At 38.3% G+C, this 12,368-nt stretch overlaps 1 protein-coding gene across 12 annotated transcripts in view; it reads right to left on the bottom strand.

The window, feature by feature from the left end:
* The window catches only part of EHBP1 (EH domain binding protein 1), a 225,715-nt gene that overhangs the window by 135,158 nt on the left and 78,189 nt on the right, over positions 1-12,368 (bottom strand). For all 12 annotated transcript variants that reach the window (XM_082048521.1, XM_082048525.1, XM_082048524.1 and 9 more), the window contains 2 exons: positions 5,144-5,325; positions 1,288-1,427 (listed from right to left, as the gene is read on the bottom strand). In XM_082048521.1, coding sequence (XP_081904647.1) covers positions 1,288-1,427; positions 5,144-5,325 — 322 coding nt within the window. The remainder of the gene's footprint in view (positions 1-1,287; positions 1,428-5,143; positions 5,326-12,368) is intronic.

Raw genomic sequence — 12,368 nt, forward strand, 5'->3', positions numbered from 1 at the left:
TGCCCTTGTCTGTGATTATAGGACGGCCTGGCAAATAATCAGGTTTTGGTTGGTGTTCTGACACACACCTCAATTATTCTGGTTGCACTGGGAGAAGGAGAAGACCTTGCAGAATGATTTCAGTGTGACCAGACTGGTATTTCTCTGCTCTCCGACCAAGAATATGTTATCTCTGTCTCTCAAATATTTAATTCTGGACTTTCTAATCTGGTCTGTGCCAGACACATGCAGTATAAGTAGTGATTTGGTCAGGGTACAAAATGTTTAATTGAAATGTAAAGCATGGAGAAAACATATTTGCATCCTTTCACAACACTAAATATAACTAAGTAACAACCGCTTCAGGCTGAACCTTTGAATGGCAACAAAAGCTCAAAAAGAAGAGATGTAACTAGTATTTTGTAACACCGAACCAACATTCTTCAGGATTTTTAAGAACAGATCTGACAATTCAGTTCTCTGCTTGGGATGTTCTTCCCCACTTTAGAAAAGTATCCCATTATTTCAACAGATGTTTTTAAATAACATTAGCAGGCATGAAGGCTGCCACCATAAGTTAATTTGTCTTTTACTGATTCTTTTACACTAAGAGTTCCCACAGAACACATCTGAAGCAGTGCTATATAATGATCTCCACCAACAATTTAACATCATCACATCCTGAGCTGACTTGCATCGATTAGTTCAGCTATCCTGGACACACTAAGAATTTTCATCAGTAAGCAATTCAAATGTAGTTATACTATGTCACTTCAAACAACCTTACTATCAAATTCTGTTCAAGTCCTTCAGCAGTCTCCTGATTGCATTTCCACAAGGCACCCCCAACCAAAAGGCTGCCTGGAATTACCATGTTATTGAGCAGAACCTCAGCACCTACCCACGGCACAACTCATTTCGCAGTTATTCTCACAAACTGTCTTCATTATTTCACTTCAGCTCATCCTCTCGCCTTCTCGCTCACTGACCCTTTCCCTCCATCTCTTTACTTCTCTGTTCACACTGGTTCTTTGCTTCCCTAAAATGCTAACTACTTAGTGCATTCTCTCCTAAGAACAGAACACACACATATCAACGCTCTTCACACAAAAATCAATGCTCTTAAATTCACAAATACTAAACTTTGCTGAGTTATGGATGGGTCCCTCTTCAAACTATCCTAAATTTTGTTTTGGTTTGGATTTTTTAATAATTAAATACAAATACAGCTTAAGGACAAAATTTATGGAACTCAGCTGGCAACTGGCAAAGGAAACTATATTTTACCATCCCTGTAGCAAAACCAACCTGTAATTTTTGCAGCCTTTTCCTCTTGATTCACTCTGTTTTCTTCATCTTCTTCATTGTCTTCCTCAAAATCATCTAGATTTCCAATATCAGCTTGTTTCATACTCATCAAACTAGCCAGGCTTTGCATGTCTTCATCCCTAAATAACAAATTTCAAACAAGGCATTAACATGCAGTCTGTTAAATCCACATCTGATACTACTGCATTATTAAAATCCTTTAAATATTTTTATGCTTGCTTTTCTCCAGGGAATCTCTGATGTCAGATCTGATTTTGAATATAGTGAAAGAACAAAATAAATACACTTGTGTATTAGTTTCTAAAGGGAAGGTTTTCTGTTAACAAAATTCTAAAGGGTAAAACCAGTCCTGCTGTGCAGTAAGATTCAGTTTAATAACTGTTTCTTAAAATTTTAAAGCAGTCCAGAAATACTAGTAAGCACTTATCTGGTCTCCTTTGTTTGAAATGAAAATGCTTGGTCAGACTTACTGTCCATGTGGTGCATGTGACACCCATCACTACATTCATTCAGAACTCTTGACACTGTTACTGAAATTAAAATCCCATTTCTAAAAATCTGAATTCATTACCAAGGTAAAAATATAATATTACATATCAATGGCCAATAACAATTCTTATTTCACTGTATCTCATACATACATCTGTCACATAACTGTACCTTTCATATCAAATATATGTTTGATGAAAAGATAACAGCAGTCAAAGACTCAGAGAAATGTATGATCTATGTTTGCTTCATAAAAAACCCCAAGATTTTTGAAGAACATGATGTAATTCTTGAAGCAACAGCAGTCTTACCTCTTTTCTTTTAAAACCACTTCAATTTATTGGGATTAATCGAATTTTTTTAGCACCTTCAAATAAGTTACACCGGAGATTGCCTGGCAAGGGAGCACCTCTGCTGCAAACAACCTGGGGTTCTTGGTGGAGAGCAAGCTCAAGGAGAGCTGGCACCATGCCCTGGCAGCCAAAGGAGGCAAACAGCATCCTGAGACACATTAGAACAGGACCACAAGCAGTAGACTGAGGGAAGTCATGTCCCCCATTTACTTGGAGTTTGTTGGACAGCCTTCTACGGTACTTTGTCCAGTGTTTCATCCTGGAGAGGAGATGGCTTCAGGAGGACCTAGCAGCAGCCTGCCAACATCTGTGAGGATGCTGCTGGGAAGGCAAGGTGGTGCAAGGCAGGAGGATGACAGATAGCGAACACAGATTGAAACCAGAGATGTTCTGATACAATGTGAGAAAAAAGTTGGAACAGTCATCAACATGCAGTGGAATGGGTTGCCCACGGAGGTTGTGCAGTCTCCATTTTTAGGGGTTTTGAAGCCCCAGTGGGACAAAGCCCAGAGCAAACTGGTCTGATCACACAGCTGACTGTTTTAAGCAGGAGGCTGGACTAGATATCTCTACAGGTCTCTTCCAACCTGAATTATTCTATCTTCTTTGATGTTGACCATAGAATCATAGAATCATTTCAGTTGGAAGAGACCCTCAGGATCATCGAGTTCAACCATAACCTAACCTAACACTATCACTAAACCATGTCCTTAAGAACCTCACCCAAACCCACAGATTTTGTGCCTAACAATGCCAAGAAAAACATAAGTATTATTTTAAAGGAATAAAAATACAGGAATAAAAATCACGTACTAATCATGCCTCAAATCTGCACAGAAACACAGAGGCACTTAAAACATGGGATTAAACTCAGCGATTTAACATGTTGTAAAATCAGAAACTCTTTGGGGCAATAATTTCCTACTGTATGAGTTCAAGGTAATCAGCACTACAGAACCTGCACTTACATAGGACAACTAAGTACTTCTATAAAAAGTATTATTAATAATCACAAGTAGAAAATAAGTAACTATCAGGAAGTCACAAAGACCTTTCCGTTCATGCAGAACCCTTAAAGTTTCATCTTTCTGTTTTGATCACCAGTAGGTTAAATCGACTCTTTAAACAGACAGGAAAAAAAATGCAGCATCCTGTAACGGCATTGATGGGTAGGTTCTTTTACGTACTGAAGACAAAAAGCTGGGAGCAGTTAGCACACACAGCACACCTATCTTGTATACCACATGTGCACATAAAGTTTAGAAATTAAAAGGTCTCCAAAGTAAAATTTCTTTTACTGTCCTTTCTGTATTGATACTTCGTAATATTTTTTTTCTGTGTTTTAGAAATACTCTTATTTTTGGTACTGCGCAGCAACAGGTTGCAGTATATTTTTAATAAAGTGCATAAATTAAAGTGAATCTCACTTTATGGAACTACTACAGTTTGTAAGAGATATAAGTAAGCCTTGGCCTAGCTACCTTTTCTTACATGTTCATGTATCTGACACCTGAATTCTCTGTTTTGTTTTGACTAGTAAAACAGTCTCTACTTACACATACTGGAAACCAACGCTTTCAGAAACAGCAGCTTGCTTTTTTCATGTCCCTGGTTCAGGGCAATATTAAAGCCCTGTTGATAACTTAAAGTCTACCTGACTTACAGTCTTCAGCATGAAACCTATAGATTTCAAAGAGAAGAAAGCACATGTGATCCTAAATGGATCAGCTTTCACAAATTATGGACTCAAAAGCACTAGGAGCCTAGTATAGCTATAGTGTAGTTCACAGATTATGGTTGTTCCAAAAAATGTAAGAGGTTATCAGATAGTGGCTTCTTCATTCCCATTTTCAGCTGCAATACCATGTTAAACCACAGCTAAATACTGCAAAATACCATTCTTATATGGTAGGTCAAAATGTAGTTCACAACGTTAATCAGAGAAGGAAAACAGTAATTAATAGTGGATCTGTGGCTTTCAAAGAATGCAGACAAAAAGCCTTATTGTGTCAAAATGTATACCTTAACATGGCAGTCTGGGAAGCTGTACATGCAACAGTTTTGGTGCACTTGTATTGCAGTGGGCAACGTCCACAAGTGCATTCAGAATACTGAAAGCTAGAAGTAAACTGTTAGCCTTTTTGGAGAAAAAAAGAAATTTAAAAATATGTAAAAGAACGACCAGAGCCATAATTTCCTCATCCACCCCTTTTTCTTCTGAGATTCCCATGTTCCTATACTCTAGACACAAGAAGGAAAAGCAAAACAGGATAGGTGACAATGATCCATCCTCCAGCTACATGAAGTATGCACATCTGACATCTTGAATCGGACAGAAATTGTAGGAGAGGTTATAGCATCTGCAGATATAATCTGTATCCTCTGCGTTCCAAAGGCTGTTGGAATACGGGCTAGAACCACATAAGTGAGTAGGGTGAGTGGTAACTAGTGCCAAACTGAACTCTTTTCACAGGATGTTCTTATGTTCAACTCAAAATCTTACTTCTGATTCCACCCTCTCACGCCTTACAACTGGCTTTGTCCTTCTTTCAAGTTTTTGTTAAATATAAATAGGTGAAACAGAAATAATTTCTCCTTCTCACATTTCCCTTGCAGTCTGCTAAGGGTATTGTTGGATGAAAACACATGTGCATACAAACATACACTCCTACTGATTTCAAGCCTGTAGATATTTTTAAGCTGCTGTTATGTTAAGCCTAAAATGCTAAGAGGACAAGTTGTTTGTCTTTGAAGAACTAAAATCAGACTAAGAACCGAGTTTTACTCCACTAAGAAACTAAGTATGGCAGGAATGACGGGTATGCTGAAGGATACCCTCAAATTCTGCCATTCTCTACAGAAAGAGCTCTTTATCCAAAGAGTTCTTTGAAAAGCAACAGAAAGTAGGCTACCTGGTTAAAACAAACAAACAAACAAACAAACAAACCAACCAACCAACCAAACAAACAAACAAACAAACCCAAACAACTTACGTGGCTTTTCCTTCCCTCAGGAAAATACAAGATAAAGAGAACTGTAGTGTGGCAGATACCACTTTCTTAGACAAAGGCTTGAATTTTAACTTGACATCTGTCTGTGTAGGCATGGGGCTTGCATATTGCTTCATGTTGATGCTGCTGGTGGCAAGCGCTTTTCTGCGTCCAGAAGGAGATTCCTGCAAGCAAAGGAAAAACAAAACTAACGTTAAAGGTGCTGTTACACTTAAACCTGAAACAACAACAAAAACAAACCACTTATTAAATCGGCATCATTCTTTTTTTCAAGTACACAGGTAGCTGGGATTGCTGTGGTCCTTTCTAGAGACAGAAACACATTTCCTAAAATAGGTCAGCCAACAATGGGGGCTCTTCGAACACTTGCTTAGTGGATTGGAAAACAAAAAGTTATTCATTGTGATTAGTGGCCTTCCATATGAGATCCTAGGTCTTTAAGGGATTGAGCTTGTAGCAGCATCCACAGCACACAACTACTTAAGCAAGTGGGAACGTATCTCCATTCCTTCTGACAGCAAACTGGACTAGGATAGTACTGGACTAGGACTTCCATGGGTTTCAATTATGCATATATTTCTTTATGTAATGCTACGAGGCCATCGAGTTAATATGTTGAACTGCTGTGTTCAAGGCTCAAATATAATGCCTAAATATTTCTTCAAAGCAGGAGTACTTCTCAGTAGTGTTTTATACGTACACTTGAGAGTGACATGTTTCTGAAACTGAAGTTAACAATGCTTCCAAAAATATTGAAAAAAATTTTGCAAGGGAAAAAAAAAATCAACAATAGAGAAAGATAAAAACCTAAGTTGTATTTCAAAGCCTAAATTATATTTCAAGACAAAGGTTTTGCTCATAGTTGAACAATTCAGTCAAATTAAACTAAAATGCATCTAAGAATCTACTCTCTTGTTCCATCTAATATCAGCATCAGCAGCAAAGGAACAATTACATTTAATAAAACTCCAGTAGAAAAATAAAACAAAAAAACTCTGCAATTAACTCTTGAAAAATGTTCTCACAATAAGACTACATTTTACTGCAGTTGATGATTTGTGTTGAATAAAGAATACTAATTCAGTCACAACATTCAAGCATCCTTTTTCAAAGTACTTGACATTTCCACCCAGTAGAATAAGTCAGAATGTAATATGTCATCCCCAAAGAATACCTTGTTTAAAAAACTAGTCTTATCTCTCAGATTACGCACAGCAATATTATACAGAACTATTAGTGCATGTAGATACCTTATGAATGAATTTCAAAAATGTATCAAACACTTGAAAAGGATTTAGGCCCTCTCAGAAGAAATACTTAAGAATATGCAAATACTCTCAACTGAATCCAGTTGAACAGATGCGACTATCACAAACAATTTGAGTGCTCTTTCCCTGGCCACGACTGTCAATCAAAGAGCAAGATTAAGGTCCAAGGTCCTGACAATGTGTAAAATGCAAAGTATGATCAGGGAGTTTCAATTATCACACAGATATGAACAACAGTAATCTATTATTGTACCATACCTTTAGAATAACTAAACATTACAACTCATTATACTAAATGCAAGACTTACTGCGGTGTCAGTTCAAAATGCAACGTGAGAGACGTGGCATTTCTTTTTTGCATGTTCTCCAGGTAAATGTAGGGAAGCAGTTTGCATCTTACCAGTAACTTGTTTCATACAGCTAAATTTTCAGTATTCACGCTATGATGTAAAAATGGTGGTCAAGGTGAACAGAAAGGAAGATTGCTTAGACCTATTCTATTTTTTTTTTAAGGTTCTTTAGAGAAAACTGGCATATATAATGTGGTGTGAAAACATTTATGCAACTGGAACAGTAAAAACTACATGCTGATTCTGGTGCATGTGTTTTCCTGCCAAACAGAAAAGGAGCAAGTAGAAATTACAAAGTAATTTGGAGCCACTTGAAGAAGACAATGGGCAACTGGTACAAGTTGCACCAGGAGAGGTTCAGTATCAATTTAAGAAATGTATTTTTTACAGCGAGAACAATCACTCACTGGAACAACCTCCCAGGGATGTGGCAGAGTCCTCATCGTAGGAGATTTTCAAGATGCGACTGGACTGTGTGTTAGATAGTGTCACCTAGGCTCCCTTTCTCACAAAAGGTTGAGTCAGACATCTTTCCAGGTCCGTTCCAGCCTGGGCTGTTCAATGATTCTACAACTCTGCCTTGAAGATGTCCTCACCTGCAGACAGCCCAAAGGAAAACATTCTACCCATGGGCTCTAATGACTAGGAACCATTTGTCACGCTTTGGACTTGACTCTTCTTTGAATTGCTTGGGATGAGATTATGCTTGCAGACAAAAACCAACTATACCCACACTGGTTTTAAAATCAGTATCATGGTATCAGCGTTATTCTTATTGAAATGATAGTTCACCACGTAACTCTAATATGTGGAAAGACTCTTCATTTGTTCACTATTCCCAAAATAGGCAATTAGGCTTTCCTTTAAAAAAAAAAAAAAAAAAAGGTTGAGGATCTTTTTTCTCCTTTTTACAGAGGATACATGTCTGTTGTCATGTCCTCACTCCCATTCATCAATGAAAACACCCCCAAAAAGAACAGGTGTATCTACACCCAGTGAGAAACAGGTGTAGGGAACAAATCATGATCATGTGTACTTGCTTCCAGCCTTCCAGATGACCCTCTGATCAGCCACCTGATGCCTGTATTCTGATGTATTATACTCCTCACAGTTAGACTATGAAAATAATTTCCCAGCAGCTGTAAACAACCCCAATTTAACAAAGACCTGGATTATTTCCCTGTGTACCTACCAATACCTTCTTAGCACTGGCTCACCTGTTACACCCAATGCTACAAGAGCAACACTGAGATCTCCCATGAGGTCCCTGTGAGGTACTGTAGGAAATACAAATACACTTCAGTGACTTTGAGAAACAGAAGGTGTATTTTGGGGGAAGAACTACACTGTCCACTACAAATGATCTTATCTGATAACATAACTGAGATGCATGTGGCCTTTATCAAGGTGATTTCACTAAAAAAGTCAAAGCAAACAAGCAAAGCCAACCTAATGGTGAATCTGAAGTGAAGAGCATTAAACTTGCAAACATCCAAAAGCTGGACATGGACATCGAGACACGAGACTTTTGGAAAGATGTGGAATTACGTTTTCACTTAATATCTATTTATTGTATAAACTATCATCTTGCCATTTGCTGCTTCAGATTTTCTGGATCAGAGGATGAATAAGAGAAGGTGAATAAGGAAGAGGGGAAGCTCTCCCAGTGAATATCACCATAAGCAACTCCTGGTGAAAACTGCTGGGGTTAACTGGTGTAGAGGAGGAAGGAGACAAGAGTGCAGGCAGCCGTGTGCCAGTACGAAGGGGAGAAGCCAGCCATGTGCAAGATGATTCTCTTAGCACTAAATATCCTGAGGCACTCTCAAGAATAAGACATACTTGGCAATCAAGTTCAGTCTTCCTGAGAAAGGAATTAATTTCATAATCACTTTGTGGGCCAAAGACAGAAGTTGATTTTTCAGGTTCCAATTGCCTATAAAAATATAAATTTGTAAATTTATCATACTAAGAAAAAAAAAAAGGCAATCTCTGATCTTTCAAGTTTTATTTTCCTTAACATGTGAGTTAAAGTACTGCCTGTACAGACCTTTAACCCCTGCTGCACTGCAGTCTTTAATCCCCAAGACTCAACAGCCCTCCTTTCGAAACACACATATTGAGAAAACAAACACAGTAATATATTTCCATTCAGCAGAAATTAGATCAAAAAGTACTGTTCTTAATTATTTAAATACTAAATGGTCCCTCACACTCTCTAATGGAAATACGTTAAGTGATGCATAAGTCCTGTACAAACACCATCCAAAACCAACCTAACCAGGGAAGACAACTTTTCACGACCTTTCTCCCTGAAAGGGAAGACATACAGTGTAACATTTTGAGAGTCTGCCTTTTCACATTTTATAAAAGTAAATGCTAAAAACCCCACAAAGATATGCAGATTTTAAAGAGGAGCATTCTGCTGCACACTTGGGCATAAAATAATTAGACAAGGCAGTTTTTCTAGCTGTAAAAACCCATTGAGAGGAACAAGTTTTGAGGATTTTGCTTTCCTTTGGCTTCAGAATTAAATGGCGAATGTCTCGAAGGAAGATGCTCGAACGTCTCGCCGACTGAGCTGCAAGCGCCATCTTGCTTAGATGACAAGATCACTGCTTCACCGGCAGAGCAAAATGGATTGCTGCGGAATTTAATCTGTAAGAGTATACAGCAATTAAATGCTAAAATAGACAGGCTACAGGGAGATCTCTCAACTGAAGAGAGTAAATTAGAAACTATGTCAGTTAAAATAATTTAGACAGTTGGATGGGAGATTTGGAGGACCAAATGCAGGCAGCACAATCTGTGCTGAAAACTTGTTTAAAAGGAAATAATGGTTCAAGGTATCTAGAACATTATTAAGAATTATGATGCATTTGAGTGGAGAATTTAATGTTTAAAAAATTCTGCACATACCAGAAAAGTCTGAGTCCTAGACATGAGGACCAGGAAAGAAATTAAAAATATATAAATGTTGAAACAGCTACACTTGACTTTATTTATATGTGTATATATTTTTTTAAATTGTGATGCTCGCAAAGTGACCACTGTTCTTGTTAGATTGAGTAAAAACCTGTTTAGGCTAAAAGGCGACTTCAAAAACACCAACATGATGGCTTTTATAGCACGTACAGATTGATGAATCATTATATTAAAAGCATAACACACTGTTTCTTACTGAGCACCAGTGGAGACAATATTTTCAGGAAGTAAAAAGAAAATACAATATCCTCCTACAGCTACTGTCTTCTTATGGTCTCCTTTTAGCACAGTCCCATGAGATTTTACATGCACCCTGAGCAGCTCAGAATGTGTAGTGAATGGTATTTTCTGACCAAAATCATACCCATGGGTGTGCTCAAGCAATTTGCTGTGGCTAACAACAGACTGTTCATCTTCACAGACTGATCCTTTGCATTCACAGACTTTGGAAATCTCCAAAGATTAATATCAGATAGGAAGCTTAGATAGTGAAATGATACCTAATAAATTGAGGTAATTCATCTACACCATGCAAACTACCACTGAGAAAATTTGGAGGTCTGTTTTGCTAAAAAAAATACTACTAAGCCTCTTAAACAACTGCTGGACAGATGGAAAAAAAAAATGTGCACAACCAAAGTTTTAGTCAAGCAATTTATTAATAGGCCATGTGTATGAGACAGGTATCCCCTTCTAAAGAGGGCTTGATGCTTACTAAGGGCAATAGCAAAAACTTTACAGGTGAGCTGGACAAATTTAATAAGTAGCAGAGAATTTCTGAACCCTGAAATACTCAATCTTGCAAATTATGTGGATAACTGCTTTATGTACCCATTTAAAAAGTCTTCATCGCTTTCTCCTGTTTAGCAAAACAGAAACAATTCCTGAACACTCTCTCACAGAAGGATGCAGTTAGATTGATAACCGATGCTGAGAATCATTTACTCAAGTAGTTGTAGCCCTTCTTGCTCTTTCAGATTTCTTACTCTAGAGATTCTGTGCAAGCTCCTCTTCTGCCATCAACAACAGGTTTGAATTTACTGTTAGATGCCTTCAATCACTTGCTCAACTCTGTCTGTCCTTACGCTCTACACAAACATTAGCTTTTTAGAGTCCATGAATTTTTGCTTTTGTTTGCAGAGATAGAGCTTGTATTGTACCGTTCAGAAGCCCAGGAATACTTGACTACCCTCTATCACTTAGTAGTAACAAAACTCACATCCTTTCCTGCAATGCCTAGATCCCAAAGTGCTGAGCTCACTAGCACCCTAATACTGTCTGTTATTTTATTTCCCTTTTGTAGCCATTTGCTCTGTCCTGTTGGGATCATTGCATGGTAGGGATTGTCTGTCCCTTTCCTGGCCCAAAATGCTACAGCAGCCAGTTACATGACCCTGGGCCTGCTAAGGTACATGGTACAGCTATGTGCAAGTCTGCATGTATTACTATATAAATCACTACTAAGTAGAAGCCACTGAGATTACATCATTTTTAGACAGCAAAGGCTATAAGCGTAAGTCCTACTGTAACTCTTATACAGAATTTTAATTTTGCCATGAACATAGGACATGAGCTCATGGACGCTGGGCTGAAGTTGGCAAAGAGACTTGTTATTACGAAGCGGTTGTTTAAATCCTCAAACCTTTGCTCTCGAAGGAGCAGATTTAAAGAAGTCTGGGCTTGAGCTGCTGCTGCTACATGGCAGGTGAGGCTGGCTGTTGGGAAAGGTGCTGAACACAGGGCTGCCAGTTTGGCAGAAAGAAGAGCCTTTCGTTTTCTGTGAGCTGTGTGCTGCTGAGCTGGACCCTTCACAGTGTGCTGTTCACCTCTGAGACCAACTCCTGAGCTCTGCTTCAGCTGGGCACTTCCAAACAGTATCCCCCCTGGTTTGAGATTGTTTTTCTCCTCCCTGCTTTTGAAGAGTATAACCATACAGTACTTCTGTAGAGTTAGCTTCAAAACAAAGTAGGAATATAGATAATTTACCTAATGCTAGAAGGGGAGAAATAGCAGATGATAAAGTTGGTTTCTAAATTTTTAGCTGAAATTCGAGTAACACACATCTGTTATGTGAATCTCCTCCTTCTAGGAAGAGGAAAGTAGAGCTGACTTTATACCCACAGCTTTATTTTGTTGCTCAGCAACTCATAACTCCACATTTTGCCATGTATTGACTAAAGGGGTTTTCTGGTGTTTGCTTTTGTTTTTAAATAATAGGCAATACCTGTTATAAAGTCTGGATTTAAGCTCACCTACCAGTGCCTGGCACTTTAGCCCTAATTTGTCTGGCAGGATATCTGCATTTTTGTGATTCATTCTATTGCTCACCTGTTCCATGCAGAGGTATCACACAAACAGTGCTACTGAACCTTCAAATAGCTACACAAGAGATGTCCAGTTAGTGTCCCCTGACAGAAGTCAGTCTTTAACAGAAAAATAAATGTGTTTTAAAAAGAGGGTAAAGCAGTTACCTATTCATTATTGGCTTCAGATGTGAAAAGCCCTCCAATTGCTTATGTCTTACATAGATGATGGCAAAGCAGTAGATGTGGTCTATCTTGATTTCAGTAAAGCATCTGACACAGTCTCCCACAGCATCCTTGC

Source organism: Streptopelia decaocto (assembly GCF_964273445.1).
Source record: "Streptopelia decaocto genome assembly, chromosome: 3".
NCBI classification, from domain to species: Eukaryota; Metazoa; Chordata; class Aves; order Columbiformes; family Columbidae; genus Streptopelia; species Streptopelia decaocto.